At 40.9% G+C, this 25,369-nt stretch overlaps 1 protein-coding gene across 1 annotated transcript; it reads left to right on the top strand.

Moving 5' to 3' along the window:
- The first annotated feature begins 14,552 nt into the window (after window positions 1-14,552).
- On the top strand, window positions 14,553-23,029 carry kncn (kinocilin). The gene is made up of 5 exons (XM_052129413.1): window positions 14,553-14,700; window positions 18,640-18,708; window positions 19,181-19,252; window positions 21,039-21,138; window positions 22,957-23,029. The coding sequence occupies exons 1-5, from the start codon at window positions 14,553-14,555 to the stop codon at window positions 23,027-23,029; spliced, it is 462 nt and encodes a 153-aa protein (XP_051985373.1).
- Window positions 23,030-25,369: the final 2,340 nt, after the last annotated feature.

Raw genomic sequence — 25,369 nt, forward strand, 5'->3', positions numbered from 1 at the left:
CTGTGGAGAGATGTGCTGAGGGCTACGTCACAACTCAGCAACATTCACAGGCTATGAGACATTTTATGACAAAGCGGAGCAGTATTCATCACAAACGGATGGCTCCCTCTCTGTCTCAGGTCAGCGCCTGGCTAAAAACCCCACACCAGCTGCATCAGCCTGCCAAATGTCGTCACCAAGCCACTGGTAAAGCCATGTAAGCTGTGGCCCAAACATTACGCTTCTAACATAGGTTGGGGCGTGGTGTGTAATGAACGTCCAACTTTTGACACCTGGACAGGTGCGAACCGGCCGTGACATGTCAACTGCCCAGTGCTACTGGCTGTCTTTCTTGCTTTTCATTCCAATATTGTGAAACACCACATTCTGATTAGTTTGGACAACACAACAGTAGTGGCGTATATATATATGTCGCCATGACGTGCAGGCCCACATATGCTCAGCAAAACGCAAGTATTCATTTCCACCGGTGCACCTCCTTCATTCTGTCATCAGCAAAGTCTGATTGGACATGGAAACTGTTCTGTTAATTTCACCGAAATGGCCCAATCAGAGATGGTAGAAATACTAGACGGGCCTCCATGACAAATACTGCTCTCTCAAACACAAGGCACGGTTTGGCATCCCCAGCCAGGGCTGTTATACACATGTGGCTTTTGAACGGAACACAGTGGACGAGCCAGAATTGGCTTGGTCGGTTATGAACACCATTTTTCAGGCTAGAGCGCTGTCCATGAGACGCCTTTATGCACTGAAATAGAATTTGTTCACTAATTGTTTCTTTTCACATTGCAAAGACCCAGTGAACTGCCCCATACCTGAAATTCTTACATTTCCAAAGAGCGATCGGACGCAGGGCTCACTCCGTCTATGCTCAAAGTTTACGTGGCATTTATATCTGTGTATCACACACACCTGAAACCGGCACCTCTATAAGAAAACAGGATTTAATCATAATTTGTACGGGACGGGGAAGCTAAATCCCCCTCTCCTGGCTACAACCTAGACATAACATCTCTCTCAAAACAAGTCCTCTCTGTCTAGAGCGCTTGCTATTTAATTGGCCAAATATATACTCATGCCCCTCTTTTAAAGTATGGGCTCCCTGTCACTTTACACATCCGCCTGCATTCAGACCATTGTGTTTCATGTTACAGGCACATATTCTGAGTGTTCCCCTCCTGGCTGACCATAAGGGTCATTCACTTGCGGCATACTTATGTCAGGCGCCGCCCTGCGGGACTGTGGCGTTATGTTTCCTCACTTGAAGGTTATGTCGTGTAGTGTGGCGTGATGGGACTCTGTTCCCATATGTGTCAGTTCAGTGATGCAATGTCAAGTGTACTGAGTACCAAGGGAACGTTTCGGTTGCATACGTAACCTCAGTTCCCTGAGACGAGGGGAACGAGACATTGCATAAGCTGGCCGCAATACAATACTCAGTCAGAAAAATTCTGAGAATTGGTGTTTCAGCTTCGCGTCTAAAAGGGCGGTGCTCAAACACCATAGCCAATATTATAATTGGTGTTATTGTAGTGAGGTTTCAACTAGGTCATGTAGAAGGACACTCCACCAATATGCGTCAGCTTACTGACGCAATGTCTCATTCCCCTTTTCTCAGGGAACCGAGGTAACCTTGTAACCAAGACGTTTGCACTTGGCAGTAAACATCAGACATTAAATTACTTATTTGGATTAACACAGCACTTCACCATATGTGTTATTTACCACTTTAATGTGTAATAGTATCTGAGCGAGGCGATTATCATCACAAAGTTTTCTCAGTTCAGGAGGAGCTGCACATGCTGTTCAGCTGAATCCCAGAGGATGAAAGTGCTCAACTCATGTCTGAAAATACAGCGTTTATGTGTTTTAATGTTGTTGTTTTCACTATTGTAAATATAATACAGTTAATACAGTAGACACTGTGACAGTTTCATCTCTATGTTTTAATTACATTGCATTCGGTCGCGACTTGCAAGTGGATGCTTCCCCAATAATCCTGCTCAGACCACAAGGATATAACTCCATGTTTACAGTGATTAAACTAGTTATTTTCTTTAATTGGACTCAGGGATGGAAAGGTTTATTTGAATTTTTTTTTTTAAATGGATCTTACATTTTTGCATTTATTTTATAATTTTTTATTCTCATTTCTTGGTCTTGGTTTAAAATATATTTTAATGTAACTTATATTTATGTAAAGCACTTTGAATTACCATTGTGTATGAAATGCGCTATAACCTATAATAAACTTGACTTTCCTTGCCTTGTGCAGCCTAAAAAAAAACATATATGCTCTTTAAATGGATTTTCAGTAAAAAATTAAAACAATATGGAAACACAAACAATTTATAAAACAAAAGCAAACATGTAAAATGAGCACAGAAATATCAAATAATTGCATTTGTTCACAGAAATTATAATTATTGAATTGTATATATTTAAAGCATACAGGATAAAACACATGTGACCACTTTTCTCTATATAAATCTGCCCTGACATGATATTTAGGAGAAATACTCTTTTCCTAAGAACACATTTCAACCTTTCATTTAAAACAAATCTACTGTAGTTGAACCTTACCATAATAGATCTCAGTGTGGTTTTATAATGTTCAATTATTTACTCGATAACTATTGCAAAAAATATTTTTGAAACACACAGGCTTCATTAAAAATGACTTTAAATGTGCACTCAGTGTAACGGTTACCCTGTCTTGTCTCACTGTTGCCCTTTGTTTGTGATTTTGTCACTTTTGGTATTCCTTAGTTTTCACTTTTGTCACGCTTGTACCTCCATAGTCTTGTGTTCACTGTTCATTGTTTGCACCTGCCCTTGTTAATTTGCCTTTGGTTTCTGTTAATCACCTTGTTATCTTGTTTGAGTTCTGTTCTTTCATTGGCCCCTTTTCCCATGTTTGTGTATTTATACCCCGTGTCTTTGTTCAGTCTTGGTCGATCGTTGTTTGATGTCAACCTGGTGTGTTTGTGTATTTATACCCCGTGTCTTTGTTCAGTCTTGGTCGATCGTTGTTTGATGTCAACCTGGTGTGTGTGTGTGTGTGTGTGTGTGTGTGTGTGTGTGTGTGTGTGTGTGTGTGTGTGTGTGTGTGTGTGTGTGTGTGTGTGTGTGTGTGTGTGTGTGTGTGTGTGTGTGTGTGTTTATCACTTTGTGGGGACCAAATGTCCCCATAAGGATAGTAAAACCCGAAATTTTTGACCTTGTGGGGACATTTTGTCGGTCCCCATGAGGAAAACAGCTTATAAATCATACTAAATTATGTTTTTTGAAAATGTAAAAATGCAGAAAGTTTTCTGTGAGGGTTAGGTTTAGGGGTAGGGTTAGGTTTAGGGGATAGAATATAAAGTTTGTACAGTATAAAAACCATTATGTCTATGGAAAGTCCCCATAAAACATGGAAACACAACATGTGTGTGTGTGTGTGTGTCCTCCTCGAGTCCCCTGTTTGCTATTTTATGTTTCATTTCCCCATCGTGGGTTGTTCCTTTTGTGTTTTCCTGTTTTGTTCATCTAATAAAGTTCAAACTGCGTTTGGATCCGCATTTCCTCGTCTGCCTCGTTACTCAAGCGTTACAGAACGATCGACCCACCCATGAATCCAGCAGTCCAACGTGCGAACTACCATCTGCTCTGCTTAAAGCAAGAGGACCGCCCCATTGAAGACCACATCTACGATTTCCTGAACCTGGCGAGTGTCTCAGACTTCCCGGACTCAGCCTTGGTGGCCTTCTTTAGGGGCAATCTGAACGCGGCGCTGAGGGAGCGGTTGCCACAGGCAATGCACGGCTGGACGCTCTGCGACTTCCTGGAGGCGACCCTTCTAGTTTGCGGCTCACAGCTCACCGTGGGCGTCGTGGAGGACGCCTCCACCCACTGTGGAGACCCTTCAGCTGTCCGGGGCTCCCCCTGTCATACCTACCCCGGTCTGCGAGCCAGAACCCACGCCTGCCCCGGTCTGCGAGCCAGAACCCACGCCTGCCCCGGTCTGCGAGCCAGAACCCACGCCTGCCACAGTGAGCGAGCCAGCGGCCACGCATGTCACAGTGAGCGAGCCAGCGGCCACGCATGTCACAGTGAGCGAGCCAGCGGCCACGCATGTCACAGTGAGCGAGCCAGCGGCCACGCATGTCACAGTGAGCGAGCCAGAGGCCACACATGTCACAGTGAGCGAACCAGCGCCTATGGCCTCTACCATCAGCAAGCCTGAGTCGTCGTCAACCACGGCCAGCGAGCCTGAACCCACGCTGACCAGGAACAGCATCCCAGCCTCGCCAGTCGCATCAGCCCGGAGGAAGAGGAGAAAGGGAGTGGTCTCTGTGCTCCAGCCTCCGCCTGCCGCAGCCCCATGCCCTAAACCCCCCTTGACTCTGCCCACAGCGCCCGGCGAACCTAAGCCGGCACATACCACGGTAACCCAGCCAGAGCCAGTAGCCTCAGACGTCCCTGAGCCAGCGCCTGTAGCCTCGACCGTCCCTGAGCCAGCGCCTGTAGCCTCGACCGTCCCTGAGCCAGCGCCTGTAGCCTCGACCGTCCCTGAGCCAGCGCCAGTAGCCATGACCGTCCCTGAGCCAGAGCCAGAAGCCTCGATCGTCCAAGAGCCAGCACCTCTCGAGTCTTCCAGGGCTCCTCCTCCCGAGCTTTCCAGAGCTCCGCCCTCCGAGTTTCCCGAGCTTTCCAGAGCTCCGCCGTCTGAGTTTCCCGAGCTTTCCAGAGCTCCGCCGTCCGAGTTTCCCGAGCTTTCCAGAGCTCCGCCGTCCGAGTTTCCCGAGCTTTCCAGAGCTCCGCCCTCCGAGCTTCCCAGAGCTCCGCCTCTCAAGCCTCTCGGGCCTTCTAGGGCTCCGCCTCTCAAGCCTCCCAAGCTTTCCAGGGCTCCGCCTCTCAACCCTCTCGAGCCTTCCAGGGCTCTGCCTCTCAACCCTCTCGAGCCTTCCAGGGCTCCGTCTCTCAAGTCTCTCGAGTCTTCCAGAGCTCCGTCTCTCAAGCCTCCCAAGCTTTCCAGAGCTCCGCCCCCTGAGCTTCCCAGAACTCCGCCTCTCAAGCCTTCCAGGGCTCCGCCCCTCAAGCCTCTTGAGCCTGCCAGGGCTCCGCCTCTTGAGCCTGCCAGGGCTCCGCCTCCTGAACCTCTCGAGCCTTCCAGGGCTCCGCCTCTCGAGCCTTCCAGGACTCCGCCCCCCGAGCCTCCTACGGCTCCGCCCCAGAGCCTCTTGAGCCTCCTACGGCTCCGCCCCCAGAGCCTCTCGAGCCTCCCGCAGCTCCGCCTACGGGGCCTCCTGCGGCTCCGCCCCCAGAGCCTCCTACGGCTCCTCCTCCAGAGCCTCCTATTGCTCCGCCCCCAGAGCCTCTTGAGCCTCCTAAGGCTCCGCCTCTCGAGCCACTCAAGCCTTCGACGGCTCCGCCCTCAGAGCCTCCCGAGCCTCCTATGACTCCGCCTCCCGAGACTCCTACGGCTCCGCCTCTCGATCCACTCAAGCCTTCGACGGCTCCGCCCTCAGAGCCTCCCGAGCCTCCCACGGCTCTGCCTCTCGAGCCACTCAAGCCTTCGACGGGTCCGCCCTCAGAGCCTCCCGAGCCTCCCACGGCTCCGCCTCTCGAGCCACTCAAGCCTTCGACGGCTCTGCCCTCAGAGCCTCCTACGTCTCTGCCCCCAGAGACTCCAGAGTCTTCCTGGTCTCCGCTCCTAGAGCCTCCCACGGCGCCGCCTACCCCAGCTCCGCCTCCTGAGCCTCCTTCGGTCCCACCTCCTGAGCCTCCCTCAGCTCCGCCTTCTGGGCCTTCTGAGCCATCACCTCCCTTGGCTCCGCCTCAGAGGTCCTCCTTGGCTCTGCCTCACACGGCTCCGCCGGCCTCCCCTGTGGCCACTCCATCTCCTAGGCCACCAAAACCGGCCTCTGTCCTGTGGTCATCTCCCAGGTCCCCTGAACCGGCCCTTGGCCCACGACCACCTCCCAGGCCACCAAAGCCGGCCTCTATCCTGTGGCCTCCTCCCAGGCCTCCTGACCCGGTCCCTGTCTTGTGGCCTCCTCCCGGGGCTTCTGACCCTGTTCCCGTCCTGTGGCCTCTTCCCAGGCCCCCTGACCCAGTCCCTGTCCTGTGGCTTCTCCCCAGACCTCCTGACCCAGCCCCAGTCCCGTGGCCTCTCCCCAGGCCCCCTGATCCAGTCCCTGTCCTGTGGTCTCCACCCAGGCCTCCTGACCCTGTTCCCATCCTGAGTCCTCCCTCCTGGCCTCCTGACCCAGTCCCCGTCCAGTGGCCTCCTCCCAGGTTCCCCAAACCTGTCCTTGCCCGGTGGCCAGCTCCCAGACCATCAAAACCTGTCCCTGCCCGGTCGATACCTCCCTGGCCCCCTAACCCTCATCTCCACTTGTGCCCCCGTGGACTGTCTCATTTCCCCCCCGGACTTCCTATCTGCCCCTGGCACCTCCCGGACCTGCCTGTCTTGCCCTCTGTGCCCCCCGGACTTCCTGCCTGCCCAGTGTGCCCCCCTGGTCTGCCTGTCTGCCCATGTGCCCACTTGTACTGTCTGTTTGCCCCTGGTGCCCTCATGTTGTTCTTGTGGATTTTTGTCTTTTGTTGTTTGTTGTCAAGGATCGTCTGGTATCCGATCCTTGAGGGGGGGGGGCTATGTAACGGTTACCCTGTCTTGTATCACTGTTGCCCTTTGTTTGTGATTTTGTCACTTTTGGTATTCCTTAGTTTTCACTTTTGTCACGCTTGTACCTCCATAGTCTTGTGTTCACTGTTCATTGTTTGCACCTGCCCTTGTTAATTTGCCTTTGGTTTCTGTTAATCACCTTGTTATCTTGTTTGAGTTCTGTTCTTTCATTGGCCCCTTTTCCCATGTTTGTGTATTTATACCCCGTGTCTTTGTTCAGTCTTGGTCGATCGTTGTTTGATGTCAACCTGGGGTGTGTGTGTGTGTGTGTGTGTGTGTGTGTGTGTGTGTGTGTGTGTGTGTGTGTGTGTGTGTGTGTGTGTGTGTGTGTGTGTGAGCATGTATTTATCACTTTGTGGGTACCAAATGTCCCCATAAGGATAGTAAAACCCGAAATTTTTGACCTTGTGGGGACATTTTGTCGGTCCCCATGAGGAAAACAGCTTATAAATCATACTAAATTATGTTTTTTGAAAATGTAAAAATGCAGAAAGTTTTCTGTGAGGGTTAGGTTTAGGGGTAGGGTTAGGTTTAGGGGATAGAATATAAAGTTTGTACAGTATAAAAACCATTATGTCTATGGAAAGTCCCCATAAAACATGGAAACACAACAAGTGTGTGTGTGTGTGTGTGTGTGTCCTCCTCGAGTCCCCTGTTTGCTATTTTATGTTTCATTTCCCCATCGTGGGTTGTTCCTTTGTGTTTTCCTGTTTTGTTCATCTAATAAAGTTCAAACTGCGTTTGGATCCGCATTTCCTCGTCTGCCTCGTTACTCAAGCGTTACACTCAGTATTTTTCTCATATTTAAAAATATTTACTTTTAAAGAAATAAACTGTAATTTTGAGACATATATATATATATATATATATATATATATATATATATATAAAATCATGAGCTCTCACATGAGATGAAGACTCCAGTTAAATCAGTAGCCTTATAAAAGCTGTTTGATTCTACATGGAGAGGGTCACCTAATGGGGCGGCCATGTTGGGATCACATGAACAGCCAAATACTATTCTCTTGATCTCAGTAACCGCCCTGTTATTGGACACTTTCACTCATGGATTAAATTGATCATGACTGACTGTGAATAGTGAATTTCTACAGTGGCATTAGTAACTTGTTTTTAATGATGCTACATCCATGTCACTAGGTGTCTGTGTAGGTCCAAGACAACATATTAAAAAACTACTGAGTGCACCTTTAATACAATGCAGAACAACACTGGCAGCCAAAAGTTTGGATAATGTACAGATTTTGCTCTTATGGAAAGAAATTGTAACTTTATTGTGGCATTCAACTGATCACAATGTATAGTCATGACATTAATAATTTGAAAAATTACTATTACATAAAAAAAAAAATTATAATAATTATTTAACTACTTCAAAGATTTCTCATCAAATAATCCTCCATATGAAGTAATGACAACTTTGCAGAACTGTCAGTTTGTCCAGGTACTTCCTCAATGATTGACTGATGAGTTTCTAGAGAAAGCTTTTTCTTTTTTGCCATTTTTGACTTAAAATTGACCTTAAGAAATGCCAGTCTATTGCATACTGTGACAAATCAAAAACAAACACAAAGACAATGTTAAGCTTCAATTAACATACCAAATTGCTTTCAACTGTGTTTGATATAATGGCAAGAGCTTTTACCAAATTAGCAATTTAGCATGATTACTCAAGGATAAGGTGTTGGAGTGATGGCTGCTGGAAATGGGGCCTGTCTAGATTTAATAAAAAATGACATTTTTCAAATAGTGATGGTGCTGTTTCAGTAATGTCCTGACTATACTTTGAGATCAGTTAAATGGCACTTTGGTGAATTCAAGTTCAAATTTCCTTTCGAAACAGCAAAATCTGTACATTATTCCAAACTTTTGGCAGCCACTGTAGATGTTTGAAACACATATACAAAATTAGTGCTAGACAGAATAAGTATTTTTGCAATTGGACATTTGACACAAAACCTTATACTGTAGTTACTGATATACAGTACATGCCTTGTGACAACATCCCTGAATGGTAAATTGTGAAATGTCAGCTCTTCTGCTTTTTTTTTTTTTATCTGTTAATTATAAGAATAGCAGTGTCTAGTAGTTTTCTGTTCTTTTTTGCCCATTATAATAAACATAAATTCCAAAGTTGTCAATGTGTAACACTTATTGCATTAATGACACTAAATTTTCAGACCGGTTCTAACTGGCAAAAGCTTTGTTTCTGGACTTCACACAAACTTATTGTCTCTCACAGTTTCATCCTCCCACAGAAACAGCCTTGCAGACCTGTGATATGGATACAGAGTAGGTAGCTCACCTCTCTTGTAATTGAGTTCACAGCTGGTAACTTTGCCTCAGTAGACTTATCACCCAAGAGGGAAAAAAGGCCAACCTCTCCTCGGCAGGTCAGAGTGTCTCATCAATAGCATAGACTTAAATGGATGTTGCAATTATGTGCCTCAATTCCAACAGACTAATTATTGTTGGGGGCTGTAAGCTCTTTAGTGATGGCAGCCCACACTGTTCATTTGTCCCGCAGCATCCTCCTCAGTCAGCAGAACATCTAAAGCCCGGCTGCTCCAAGATTTCTGCAATGTTCATTTAATGCAGAGCATAATCTCCTACTCTTTCTCATTGAGATTTTTCAATGCCCATTTACTCCATGATAGTGATGTTGTTTGTAGTTGTGGGCAGTTCATGATTTTGCCACATATGGTGTGAACTATTTTCATGAAAAAGGTCACACTAAAACAGTTAGCTTTCATTAGCAATTAAAAATCTGATAATTCTTTTAATAATTAAAAATATTTATATTTATAAATTGCATGTCAGCAATAAAGTCATTCTGAGAATTATCATTATGATGCATTTTACACACAGACTAAAGGGATATTCTGGGTTCAATACAAGCTGAGCTCAGTTGACAGCATTTGTGGCATAATCATTTAGTATGACTGGTGAGGCACAAGTGAATGGGGGCCAATTTTTATGTTAAAATATTCACTGTTTCAAAAGTATAGCCACAAGACATAAAGTCACTTACTAACCTTTTCCATGTAAAGTTATAGCCAATTTTACAACTTCCTTTCCATGATTATGTAATATCAACAAATGCTAAAATGACTGTAAAAATTAAAATTTAAACAACGTTACAGCAAGTGCTTTTAAGTTTCACATTTCTGTGTTTAAACCCTTAAAAAATTGGCCACATTCACTTCCATTGTAAGTGCATCACTATAACACAGATTTCTTGAAGAAAAAGAACGATGAGTCAAAATAACATTATGTGGTAATCAACATTATGCCACAAATGCTGTCGATTGAGCTTAACTTGTATTGAACCCAGAACATTCCTTTAAGTATAGATTCCTTCAGTCAACCTAGTTTAGAAACGATTCATCTTCCTTGGCATGAAGAAGAGGACTCTGTTGAGTAGTCCACTTATTTGTGTAGAGATAGAAGAGTCCAGATAGTTTGTGATAGTGGATTCCTTCAGGTAGGTCTGACTGACAAGAATGATGATGTGAGGGGATTGCTGGAGAGGATGTAAATGTCATTGCAGAGCAGGAGGGCACAATTCCACATCTAAACAGAATAAAACAAGAGTTGAGTTCACTAACAGGTTCAGGGAGCTAGAAGACAGAAAGTGGTTTCCAGCAGTACCTCAGAATAAAAAGCTTTTCTTTAATGCTTCTTTTACACATGGAGGTTCAAGCCACATAACAAGTTTTGATGGAATTGTTTGTGGCATTACACTAATAGATCATATAGGATTCAGTTCAGTTGTACATTATTTTGTATAATTAACATAATTATTTAATGTGGTCCTGAAACCATGAGCATTGTTTTCTGATTATTTGCCATGAACATATCCACAAAACATTGCTATTCAGCCTCTAATATGTAGACAATGTCATGTGTCAGTGGTTCTTAAGCAACATGATCACACAGGAAGTCAGCATGTTGTTTCCAACAGTTCCAGTACCCTAGGATCAAACACATTATGCATCATCATTTTTGCATTTACATTTGGTGCCACTGGAAGCTTGTTGCATCAGCTGCGTGGTAGACCCGGGTTCAGATCCCGCTTTGAAACCAGGAAGTAATTGCATTTGCATAATCAGCGACTAGCACAATTCAGAGTTTGCGTTTTCCCTCGCTAACATTAGGCTACATTTTTACTCCACTTATTGTTAGGTTTGGGTTTGGGGTTTGGGTTGGTGGTTCAGTTTATAAAATAAGCATTCCTCTTCACAACTCTCTTCACACGATGCTTTGGCGCCCTCCATGGACATTGCACCTGTAAAATGGAGCTCAAACATGCCCTTACGCCCAGCAATACTTAATACTTTGACCACTAGGGGACGCTTTTCAAATTACGGTAAGCACAGACTGAATTTTATCTTGGAGAGTTGGGAGGGTTGTTGGTGCCTTAGAATCATAAAGTTGAGAAATACTGTGTTAAAGGAGGATTTTACAAATACACACTTTGAAATGTGCACAAATCTACACAAAGTGTGCATCAGTATTTTAGTTGTTGTTTGCAGTGTACTAAACACTTTTAACATGTGAAATTGTACTGTATATGCCTGGCCAACAGAATTTCCAAATGTTAAAGCAGAAATAACAAGCCTATATGATTTGCAAATTACTGACTTGTTTTGTTTGAAATAATAGCCTCTTCCTGTGTGACGAATCAAATTATTGCTCTGAATTATTTCTCTCTATTTGCAGTAATACTTTAGACTGAAATTTAGCAACAGAATTAAGACCACACTAATACATTCATCAACCATGCATACATAAGTGATGATGTTCATTCTTGTTACTTATTTATAGCAACTTCATATTTCTATTTTTGCAAGAAATAGGTTTGAGGTACACCTTTCAGACCAGTGTATTAACAGCAATGGACATTTAAGAACACAACAAAATTGAATGAATTCTGATTAAAACCAAGATAAGAGGATAACATATAATACATACTAAAGTAGTCATCTCTATAACCAGCAGCATCACTGAGAGGAATTGTTCTCACTTTTCGTTTATTCTGTGCATTGTATTTCTTCATATGACGTCTACTATGACAGATCAGTCCTGTCGTAATGTCATTTTTATCTAATGGCTTGTTGGATAAAGTATGTCCTGTCTATGGCTCTGACCTAATTATGCTTTCAATGGTGAAAAAGAGTTGTACTGTTGTGTTTTCGCCTTCTCTAATGCTATGCTAGATTGATGTTGATTTCTGTTAAGGTAATGATTTACACTGTAGAACCATGCTGATCTACAAAATAAAGAACCATTGACGTTTCATTTGAGTTACCTAACTTAATTGAATTTTTTATTACACCTCTGTATTATTGTCCCAGGAAACATACATTTTAAAATGGAACTTTTTGCTTAAACACTCTGTAAATATTGAAGGGCCTAGTACATGAACAGGAAATGTGTCACTTTTTCTTCTCCCGTTAACGTCATTTGTTACCCAACTCTCTGGTGTTAATCCCACTCACCCCCGGCTCCTTCAGTTGCCATGGATATGCCATCCCTATGGCAACTCAGGGGCCTTTGTGGATGGTCTTGTGTCCTGACGGCGAACTCATTACCCATTCCCTTCAAGCTCCAAGTCAAATCAGTCAAAATGGGAGAGTGCATCTGTCTGCTACATACTACAGTCAAGAAACCCCTGTGAAACTGCTGCACAGCATAACTTCTTGAAAACAATGCAGTAGCACAGCCCATTCACATTGTGGATTAGGTCACATTCACATTAAAGGGGTAAATGACAACCCTAAAGGGGTTGTTCTTTGACTCCACCCACCCCCCCCCACCCCCGCCCCCGCCACACCCACAATATAAATGTGCCCCAAAGATCGCATTTTAGTACCAGCCCTGAATACCATCACTGTCTCTGGCAGGGAAGAGTAAAGTCAGATTAGACCCTTAGTGACTGGAATAATACAATCATATCCCTCTGCATATCCACTCAAAACCCTGCTAAATCTTTATTGACATGTGTACGAAATGAACAAGAAATAAATAAAAAAAACATCTCATTCATAAAGCATACAGTTTCACAGAGTTTATCAATGACCTCAACCTGTGTTATGCAATCTGTTTTTATTTTTTTATGATTTTCTTTGTCCCCTGTGGTGACACTGTGAATCTTGCGTAGGCAGCACTTGAAAACATCTTCAGTCAGAGATTGGAAACATTAGGTAATTTAGTCTTTTATGTAGATGGGTTTTTGAAAGAATAGCACAATGTTTACCACAGTGAATTAGTTAACATTGTGGATTTCAAAAGAACAGAATTAGTAAATAGAGTTTGCCTATTCATTTGTATTTGCTTAGGTGCATGTGCATGTTTATTAGGTTAGAATTAGCAGCTGAGATAGCTGGTAGCAAATGTTCTAGGTCAGGTTGTTACTAATATAGCTCACATCTGATTGTACATTGGTGCAACAGTGGATTTCAAAGGATTACAGTACTATTTAACCAAAATATATTGTTAAAATAGATTTAATAGAGCAGTTGCGCATCCATTTTCCTTACAAATTCTGTTAGAATGGCAAAGAATACAGAGGCCCCAAATATGTTTTTGGACAATAACACACACACACGCACACGCAAGTGTACACACACACACAAACTCATTTTAAGATTTACACATTATAATTTCACAACAAAATTACATCCAATTGAATTAAGTAATCTAAAACTAAATATTTTTATTTTATTAATTACATTTTCATAAAAAATTACACAATTCAATTTGATGGAATTTTGTTATGAAATTAAAATGCTGTGACGATGTGATGGGTTGTTTTTGAGTCCTACATGCCCACATTATATGTTTGAGTTATAAGTTTGATGATATGTTCTTGTTGTCTTTTTGTTGTCTAAGAGTGCACATTAGGCAGGAAAGAAACACAAGAGTTTTTCTTTTGTTTTATTCATTTTACATTTTTAGATTTTTCTTCTTGCCTCTCTCTTGGTTCATGAAGGCAGCATGGTTCAGGGGGTGGGTTTTAAGAGAATGTCCGGTGTTTCTGTTTCCTGTTTTATACAGTAATCATGGAATTATGGGTAATGTAGGACTAGGTCAATTAGGCCTTCTGTTGAGGAGCATTCACTGTTTATAGTATATGTATTGTTAATGTTAGATGTGGTAGTTTATTTGTTATTTTCTGTATTTATGTTGATGAATATTTTATGTTTTAATGTTAATTATTAAGAGTATGTTTATTGATGTATTTATCTTGTGTGTGTGTGTTGATTATTTTTTCCTCTTGGAGGGTCAATTGGTTTGATCCTTGGGTTAAAAATGTGGTGTCTTTTTCTGACTAATTAGTCCTGAAGTGGGTCAAAGGTTTTTCTCCATTGTTTGTACGTTATATATAAATGGCAAAAATGGCTCAGAATAGTTTGTTCTGAGAAAAGGTCTTGCATCCATTATTCACAGATGACACATGGGTTGATATTTTGCTATCTTATGCAGTCAAATTCATGCATTTTTAAGTGTGTCTAAATACTTTTTGAGGGGCACTGTACATTTGAGTAGCATGGGCCCATAAGGCTCAGCTTGGAATCCCCAGTGTATTGATTAGTCAGTTTCAATCAAGCCTAAATTAGTTTGAAGGGGAAGAGAACAAATCCGACAAGGTAACCAGAGCCCAGTGTTTAAAGATGTATGAACAGCCTTGAGGAGAAAGTATAGTCTCTGTTAACCCATCTCACTAACAGTGAAAGTTCCATTCAGCTCTTGTGCGACGCTGATCAGTGCACTCTCGTGATATCTCAGTGTGTACGCGGTTTCAAACGTGTGTGAGTGGTGGCCAGACGGGGCAGGTGGGTGTTCCACCTGCTGAATGAACGCAGTCAGTATTGGGGAGTACCATGGGCTGCGGGTGGGCTCTGCCCTTCTCAGCATTGTAGCGGGCTGCATCATCATCGGTGTGTCAAAGGACTGTGATGCAGATGCTGTAGGGGGCATCTTCCTGGGGGCAGGAGGGCTTGGTAAGTACATCTTCTGTTTACTCATCAGGGCCATAACCTCTATGGACATTGTAAGGGCATATTCATTTTTTATTTTAGAAAAAGGAGGTTTTCAGTGGACGATTCTCTTGTGGAACACAAAAACTATAATGCTGAATGTTAGTCTTAGTCACCATTCACTTTCATTGCATCTTTTTCCCATATATGGAAAGTGAATGGTGACTGAGACCTACACCCTACCTACAGCAGACTCGAGCATCGCAACGTGACACAAGCAAATCACTCCCATTATAATCAATGATGCTGTCTACACTGGATGCGTAAGTTGCTTCATGACAACTGTAAATGCCCATTTTGCACTGCACGCACTGGCGCTATTCATACCAACAAGACAAATAAACAGTTTAGAAAACCTGTATCGAAAGGACTAGTGTAGACAGCCTCAAGCGACATCGCTTGCGTCCAGTTACACTGGGTGTAAAATTCTGCCTAACGTTCCATCTCCATTGTGTGTTCCACAGAAGAAAGTGATACAGGTTTGAGTAAATGATGACATTGTTTTCATTTTTGAGTGAACTACCCCTTTAAATTATTACATTATGTCCACCTTATCCCGTATGTGGTTGTGTATTTGCCTTTACAGCTGCCTGTATAATACACAGAATATTGAAGTGTTATATAAAGAGTTATTTGATCTACAGTATATATAATGATAAGTCGATTCATTCATTTGACCTTCTATGGAAAGACAGAAACACCTGAGGCTATATAGCTTTCATGGCATTTGCTAGCTACAAAATACACCAAAAGGCCACTAATCATATCGACTCTCTTAAATGCATGCAAAAGTGAATTAATTTCCCTTTGATCTGAAGGGTTTTGCTGGGTTTTTTCAGGTAGTGTTACCTTTGAGGATACTGACTGCATTATTGACCATTCCACAGTGCATGGCTCTTCTGCATATCATACATTTTTTAACACTATATCTAATCAGCACATTTCTATCACACATTGTTATACTTAGCCTATTCACTACATTATGAAAACTAACAATTACAAGGAGGGATGATATAAATTAAATTGATGTATGTTGTAGACGTATCCTGCAGTATTCCCCAACAGTCATTCTTTACTGAGGTTAGTCAAAAAAGGCACATCCGTCATTTGATCAAGGTCTGTAATCCAAGCCAGCAGCTCATGATGGGGGGTATGTAATCTATACAGGACCCTGTCACAATAGAGCTGCACTATACACCAGTAGCCTTTGATCTCTTGTCTATACAGCTGGCGAAAAGCCAACTGTATCTATACAGAATCTTGCAGATGGTATATCAGCCACCATTATTGTCTATACTGCTGATACCTGAAGGCATGTGTTCTTCAACCGCCATATCAGAAGGTCAGTCTAATTGGCAGCTATTTCCCTGAAAATGGCCTGAATTTCCATGCTGGTCCAGGGTGGTCTGTGCTGGGTTGGTGCTTGACCAGCTTGCTTTTTCACCATTTACTCATCCTTATGTTGTTCCAAACTCATAAGTCTTTATTTCTTCCTGGGAACACAAATAAAGATGTTTGGCAGAAAGTTAACCTCAGTTAACCTCAGTCACCATTCAGTGTTATGGCATTTTTTTTTATATACAATGAAAATGAATGGTGACTGAGGCTAACATTCTGTCTAAGATCTTCTTTTGTGTTCCATTTGAAAAATGAATTCATACGGATTTGTAACAACATGGGTAGTAACACTTTACATTAATGTTCCCTGTATAGGGGTTCATTAATGACTAATAAGTGATTTACTAATGCATTATAAATAATTGATATGCGGTTGTTACATCATGCATTAAAAGGGTGACTTTCATGCAATACCTGCCAACAGTAAGCCATTTTACCCCACATATTAGAAAAGTTTAATAACACTAACTCAACATTAATAACTTATGAAAATGTATCTTAATGTAAAATGGACACATATACATTTATTTTGTTGCTGCAATGTGACATAATAACCTTTAAGACCTTTAATAACCTCTTTGTAAACCCTAAACAAAGAGGGCATTCATGTAAAGTGTTACCATGAAATGAGGGTGAGAAAATGACAACAGTATTTTTTGGGTGAACTATCTCCATGAGGATAGGCCAGTTAACGGGATAGTTCACCCAAAATGAAAATTCTCTAATTTTTTACTCTCCCTCATGCCATCACCATCATGCAATCCCAGATATGTATGCCTTTATTTCATCTGCAGAAGAAAGCCCATGCCTTAATATGGTCCTGCTGAGCAAGGAGGAGAATTTATAGTAAAAAAGGACTTACTGTAAATATAGATCTGATTCTCACCCACACCTATCATGTTGCTTCTGAAGACATTGATTTAACCACTGGAGATGTATGGATTACTTTAATGCTGAATTATATGATTTTTGGATCTTCAACATTTTGGCAACTTTTCACTTCATTGTATGGACCAAAAGAGCTGAGAAATTCTTCTAAAAATCTTCCAATCTTTTCTCATAGAATAAACATTACTCTATATACATTTTTGCAATCTGACCATTTCGCTGCAGTTTCCTGGTGAAATGAACACTAGAGGCACTACAACAACTGTGCATTTTATTAATTATATAAGAAATCATGAGAATTTTCGCTCTGTTACTCACCCCTGCTATGCTATGATATCAAAACACTTTTACTTTAATGCATGAGTTGTAAAACTATACATTTTAACAATTATATTACAGACCCACCTACATATACACACTTATTTCTATATATTCACATGTTGCAATGTTCACGTAAATTTCATGAGATCAGGCTGAAATCTTCATTTGAGGTCAGCAGATGAAAGAAAATCATACTCATATGGGATGGCATTAGGGTGAGTAAATGATGAGAGATTTTTTTTTGGCAGAACTATCACTTTAAGAAGTTTGGTGGGGCAAACTAGCATCTCATGCTGGAGACCAGAGTCCAAACTACAACATATACTGATGACCAGCAATGCTGGTCTTTTCTTCAGGACTTTGTTTGTTTGTAAGTTTAGGAGAGCTTTGTGAGATATTGCTGGCATGCTGTTCATTGTAGAGCTTGGAGCTCTTTACTGGTGCATGAACAACAAACAAGATAGCTTGATTGCAGCGTTAGACTCTAAAGCATCAACCGCTGTGATGGATTCATAAATCTGGGGCGAGTTAGAAAAGAAAGAATGAAAATTACAAAGGGAAGCCACAAAAGGATGCTTGCAGGAATGGAAAGAAAAAAGGAGGCTACATAAGCTGGACACGTGGTGAAGAGGCCTTCAGCATGCAGCAATCATGCCTGGGCAGTGGCCTCTCATAACAGAAATTGGCCAAAATACAAAGGCAGCAGAGGTGCCTTGTCCTTTTCAAATGGGAATTGATTCACAGCATGAAGAGTAGGTGCTTAATCAAAATCCATCACAGTCCCAGCAGTCTATGCAGTCTCCCCAGTAGCACAAGACCTCTCAAAACAACAACATGGCAAAACACAAGAATACACAAAGAGATCAGCTGCCTGCCTTCATTAACCACAAGGAGGATTTTTACTGTTCTTTTTGGAAGGCATGTAAAATCAGAGTGAAAGGCACAAATCTTAAACTTAGCATAAAAAGAACCTGGAAAAATTCATTCTCAGTGACTGCATGAAAGGAACAAGCCTTTTTGCTGCAATTCGCTGCTCACAAGTGGTCATTTCGTTCTGCATTCTCATTATGACGCTAAAATTGCTGTTCATCAGTTTGCAGTATAATGCAATATGCATGAGACATGTCTTATGCTCTGGTGTTTAGCTTTGCTCAAGGAGCCATTGTGTGGAGAGGATATGTAGTTAGTAACACTGGAGTCAAGAATTTCCCTAATGACAGCAGAGAGTGAGCAATTCAGTGCACATATGAAATGGTCTTTGTGTCTTATCTGTTGCTGTCTGTGTGTGCTCTGCAGGTCTCCTCATTTCAGTCTTCCCTTTCATCAGAGCATGGTTCAACTTCCATCACATACTGCCCAACATAGGTGAGACCCCACCCAGTGCTTTCTCAATCTCATGGGATGAGTGAAAAAATCAAGAGGCAATTTTATATAGCACTCATTTGATTTTTAAAGTGTCTGTATTGCTGGACACCAACATACATTGAGTTTTGATGCTGGTGTCCCCATCACACCCTGTCTACACTGGAAGTAAAGTAAATGTATATACCAGTGGATTTCATTTAAAATGATTTAGGATACAGGTTATGTACCCACTTAATCATTGCTAAGTCTACTTGAGCTCACAGCTAATTGGTCCGTGCTTTCTACACATAATTTTGAATGTTCACTTCGAGGCTTCCAGTGTAAACAGTGTCAAGCCGTTGCAGTATCAATGGACATGCACTATGTATGTATGTATGCACTGAGCACTTTCAAAGTGTAGTTTCGTCCCAAATGGAATACTAAAACCACACAACTTGTCACAACATCATCTGACAACATCTCGTTTTCCCAGGTAACTTCAGAGTGCACCCGATGGCTTCAAATCCAGCCCTCGAACAGCCTGCAGCCACACTAACAGGAGAAGGTATGGCTGTTCCACATGGATACGCACACCCAAACCCATTCAGGTTTTCACACACCCCTCTGCCTCTAGTCTGACAATGCTAGACTGATTTCCTATGACACCATTTTAGAGTGTCAATAGCTTTCAGAGTCAGTGTAGAGTTGTCCTGTACTTCTCATTTACACTCTCTCTGGCCTGCTAGATCCTGGTCATGGGGCTGTGACAAAGTCTTGATCTCTGTTCCAAGCTAATACAAATTGAAGTGGAGCCTTTCCATTAGGTCACTTCATGTGAAATGGCAGTTTGTATGGGTAATAACAACACGTTTATTTCCAATAAAGATTAATTTGCAAAATACTAATTGTTTTGTTTGTTAGTTGCACCAACTCCATTGTGCCCCAATTTAACATTTTACAAAAACTGCAATCTAATATTGTGTGAGGAGATCATTATGAACAGAGAAAACAGCCATAGACAGCCACTAAATATATGCACTCAGTATGACCTAACACCCTTACCATTACGGAAAGTTTGCAGTTCAATTTCTCTCACAGCTAAACCTTTTTAAAAAAATTTTTTTACTGAATAATATTTAGCCATTTTATGCAACAGCTGCCCCATGTATTCCCATTGTAAGTGCATTTTTATTTGTACAAACCTAAATTATTTTCAGTGGTAATCGACGGCAAGCCACAGATGATGTCAATCGAGCTTCATTTGTTTTTAACTTGGAAAATTCCTTTGAAGCTTTTTTCAAAATACTTTCTCAAATTCCAGCTTAATATGCAGAGACAATTATAAGGAAACCATTCATAAGCTAATTTTCTCGAAACATTTAAACAATGTTGCTCTACATCCCTATTGCTCTGCTTGCTTGAGCTGCCCATCCCATCCAGTATTCAGAAAGCTGTTTGGAAGCAAATAGTTTTTTAAATTTTTATTTGCAATTCCAAATGTTAGTGCATGTGGCGATTAAACACTTCAGCTTTAATATATAGTTAAAAGTCCATATATAAGATATATATACTGTATATATCTTTATATATATCTATATCTATATATAAATGAGCAACAGTGTTTAACAATACTTTAAAACACAGCTTTATTTTGAAACCTAACATGGGTACTTTTAGTTATGAAATGATTGCAGTCATGAGAAAGGCTATCAGGAAACTGTGTTTATGAAGTCAGAAATCTCACTCTCTGTCCTGCTGTGGAATTAAAATTAAAACCTTCAAACTCTGCTGATCTGTTATTGTCAATTGAGCAGCCCAGTGTCCCTCACACAACTAGTGTATGTCCTTGACGCCCACTTTCTGGCCCCCTTCCTACATGCACTGTTTGCTTCAGTATGTACTTTGTTCAGTTAGGTCTATTTCTACCTTATACATAAAGCACAGCTTTTATAAACTTAAGTCAAAGGAGATTTTTCCTCAGACGATTTGATCAGGGAAAAATATTTAACTTAATTTGATGCCCCCTCACTTGTAATCACTTTCTAGGGTTGTTTCGCAAAAAGAGTTTATCAGATTTTATATAAGTTTAAACGAGGACAAGGTTTTCTATGAAAATGTGAGCCTGTGACTTGGCTGTGAAAGGCTTTAAAAATTAAGATTTTGCAAAAACATTTCACTGTCTGTATTATGTTTTAAAACACATGGCAGTCATGCCCTGAATCATGTAAACAGGCCAAAGTAAGACTGTGTCAAGTGTATGAATACCAGTCTAAGATATTATTTTTGTCTGTGTCTATGTCCCTTTCTCTGCATCCACTACTCTCGCTTTCTCTCTCTCTGTTCTTTCTCAGGGACTCAAAGCCAGCTGAATCTTGAGCGTTCCAAGAGTCGGATGGGGACATTTGTGGAGACGGCAGCTTCTACAGTAGTTGAGGGCTTACATGATGATGGGTGAGACATGCATTCTCAGTGCAAATACATGAAAACAGCACAGGCTTGAAGGGATGGTACACAAAAAAAGAAAAAAAGGTAAAAGAATATTCTGTTATCATGTACTCACCCTCATGTCGTTCCAAACCAGTATCACTTTCTTTCTTCAGTGAAACACCAGAGAAGAATTTTTGCAGAATGTCCGAGCCGCTCTCTTACATATAATGAAGGGAATGTGGACCAGGGCCTGTCAAGCTCCAAAAAGGATAAAAAAAGCATAATTGAAGTACTACCTATGACTTAGATTCCAGGTCTTCTGAAGCCATCTGATAGCTTGAAAACAAGACAAATATTTGTCGTTATTCACTGAAAATCTTTCTTCACAGCCATAGTTACCATTCACTTTCATTGCATAGAAAAGAGCATCTTGGGCATTATACTATAAATAATTCTGTTTGTGTTGCACAGAAATTAAAAAAAGAAGTAATATGCGTTTGTAACAACAAAAGGATGAGTAAATTATAACAGAATTATCATTTTTGGTGAACTATTCCTTTTTTAGCAACATAAATGCATTCATCTATGCAGCTTTGACCTGTGTAAGTCATTTTGTCATTCACATACTCATAATTTTGCAAGCACACACACACACACACACACACACACACACACACACACACACACACAGAGATACTGCCCTCATTACATTTGCGACAATGAATTCCCTCTCTCAATATGGTAGTCTCTCTTGGGCCTGAGAGTAATTTATTCCTCGAGCAGTGGTGCCAAACAGCCCACATCTTTGTAGCTCACTGGAGGAACAGAGTGATTGGGATTTCCACTTGATTTGAGAAGGGCTTTTTGCTCCCCTATTGAGCTTATATTTCATTCTATGCCACGAGCCAATCACTTCCGAGGCATTATTTTGATTGACCCTCTCTGTGACATTTTATGTTCATATAAGGACCACTACAGTGTAGCAAGATTGGTCTATTTTGAGGAAATGTGTTCGAATTGACATGTTGAATGAAAAAGACTTCGCTTCGGAGTTTAATGTGCATCTTGATACAATCTGGACATAGATTAAAGGCTGTAAGTCATTTTCTGCTGTGAATAGCCTCCCTAAAAAATGGAAAAGGGAAGGTGTCGAACGCTCCCCATTATGAGCTTATTGGTCTCAAACCAACAAAGAAGTTGCTGTGGATGTGGTTGTCATGGTGACTTATCCCTCTGCCTTCACTCATAATGTAATTTATGTTGCATGAGGACCAGACTTGGAGCTGCCTATTCAACTTAGAGAAACACACACACACACACACACACACACACACACACACACACACACACACACACACACACACACACACACACACACACACACACACACGTTGTGTTTCCATGTTTTATGGGGACTTTCCATAGACATAATGGTTTTTATACTGTACAAACTTTATATTCTATCCCCTAAACCTAACCCTACCCCTAAACCTAACCCTCACAGAAAACTTTCTGCATTTTTACATTGTCAAAAAACATAATTTAGTATGATTTATAAGCTGTTTTCCTCATGGGGACCAACAAAATGTCCCCACAAGGTCAAAAATTTCGGGTTTTACTATCCTTATGGGGACATTTGGTCCCCACAAAGTGATAAATACACGCTCACACATACACACACACACACACACACACACACACACACACACACACACACACACACACACACACACACACACACACACACACACACACACACACATATGCTCACATGCTTTATTAACACTCACACACATTTGGACACTCAATCCATTCTTTAAGATCTTCTATTACTTCTTTTAGGCCTTCTGCAGACGTTCCAGATATCTTGGGGAGGCGAAAGTTCAAGACACCTTCTTCTGAGCAAGAACCTTAATAATTGCTGGATCCAACATCTCATTAAAGACAAACAGTATTCCTTTCGCAATTAGCAAAGCTGCTCTATACTTACAGCTTATTGCAGGATCCTATCTCATTTCACTGCCTAATCATACAAGGCATTATATAATATGTTATAATATTAAAGTGGTAGTTCACCCAAAATTACAATTATGTCATCATATACTCACTCTCATGTCTTCCAAAATGTGTAAACACAAAGGATATACGAATTTAACTGAATTAATCAAGAATTGTATTTTTTCAACTGTTGAAATCATGGTACACATGACAACTCTTTCGATTGCATACAGTCAAGTGCAGCACACTCAACACCTTATAAGGAGAAAAAGGAAGAAGAGAAGAAATGTGCACACAAGCTTCCCTGGCTATGTATCCTGCCACACTAGCTTTACATTTGTGAAAATGTGACTCTCCTATTGTGTTCCTATTGCGTTTTTTATTGTAAAGAGCAACTTGGGTATTTTTTTACATGTGTCAATGACAAATCCGGTTGTCTGAGGTGAAAAAAATACAAAACATGGTAAAAATCTGGTTTAAAGCGTGTTCAGTTCGCTGAAATGTAATCCATGAGCCCATGCTGGTTTAGAAAATTGTGCTGTAAGTTGTAACCATCAAGTAAAAGGTATTAAAATACTTTCCTTGTACCTTGAATACACGAGAGTGTACGCAACTTAATTATTAATTTCGAAAACTTTTAAAACATATTTTTCAAGTTAAATATATTTAGAAATCTTGAGTCAAGAATTTTAAGAAGTTTTCTCAGGGTTACACCAAATATCCTGAACAAAATGTGCCTTTTCATACAAATTTATAAATATTTTAATTCAATGATATGACAAAATACTTTTTTGTTGTTGTTGTAGTTGTGTTTACAAACAGTGTTGAGGGTCCTCTCTGTGTTTTTTTGTTTAATTGAAAACATGTTCATAATAGAAGGGGTGTATTCATGTAACTGTTTTATTTTTTTATTTTGTGAATTTCATTTTCAATGTTTTTGCTAATTATTTAATATTTAAATTCTGGACAGAAAAATTAGCATCACGTTATTGACCCACATATTTCCATTTGCGTTCCTTAGATTAAAAAAAACAATCATGTTTTGAATGACATGAGGATGAGCAGATGATTACAGAATCTTTGGGTGAACTATCCCTTTCAGACATAGCTTGTTGAAGGCAAAGAGGTTTGTTTCAAGGTCCAAAGCAACACTGAAAGAAAATATGTTTTTTCAAGTCAAGAACAACAATGTGCTTATGACTTTTCACACCATTACCATTTGGTTTGTATTAGTACTTGTCTGTGCATTTAGATTTTTTTTTCTGAATTGCTCAAAATGATTCATAAAATGGTTTTGTATAGGAGACAGTAATATGTAAGAAAATTCTAACAGTAAAATAATAATAATAAAAAAACTTTATTTGAACTTGACAGCACATTCAATTAAAAACTTCAGTTATGTCTTGATAAGCCTGTACATTTACATATAGCTTACTATAGCTTTAGTGTAGCCTTTTTGCAGTACTATCTAGAAATGACTCATACTCTCACGTCCGGACACACAGCATGGACATCCCACACAGACCATCGGTGACACACTAAGGCTGTATATGCAGTCTCTGTTCCTGCATGGTGACGACGTAGAGAGACGCTGTCTTCTGCTGCCAAGAGCTCTGACGTGGGCTGATGGCTGAATAATGTACAATTGTGCTGAGTGTCTAACAGGACAGCACCAGAGAGAAATTTCAGTTGAGCAGTAAAGAATAACTTCATGATAAATGGAGAAAAATAAAGAGAGTACACAATCATCAGAGCAGCAGAACCATTATTCCACTGTATATCTGTATAGCTGCCTTAACAAAACTTTACCATGGTAACCGTAGTTTACACCAGTATGCAATAGTTAGTGCAACTGCCTAATAATTTTCAAGAAATATTCTATTTTGTGGAAGCTATGATTAAAAAAGACATTAGCTGCAGTTCTGTGAACACAGTATCTCTTAAATGATTGTTTGTACTATATATGACTCAAACAGACCCTTACACGTCTTTTACTATAGTACCCGTAGATTCAGTAAAAAAAACTGAGTTTCCGCAGTTTTTGTAAAAAAAAAAATTACAAAATATGTGGTGACATCTTGCACTGTTTGAGGGAAATTCCCAAATACATTTACTATCATTTTTCAGCAGCATAACAATAACTTGTAACTATGTTTTTTGTTGTTGTTGTTGTTGTTGTTGATGATGTTGTTTTTGTGTGTGGAAACTATTGTTACCATTGTAAATTTTGAAAGGGGAAATCCAAGAGACAGAAATG

This window comes from Xyrauchen texanus, chromosome 6, assembly GCF_025860055.1.
Source record: "Xyrauchen texanus isolate HMW12.3.18 chromosome 6, RBS_HiC_50CHRs, whole genome shotgun sequence".
Classification (NCBI taxonomy): domain Eukaryota; kingdom Metazoa; phylum Chordata; class Actinopteri; order Cypriniformes; family Catostomidae; genus Xyrauchen; species Xyrauchen texanus.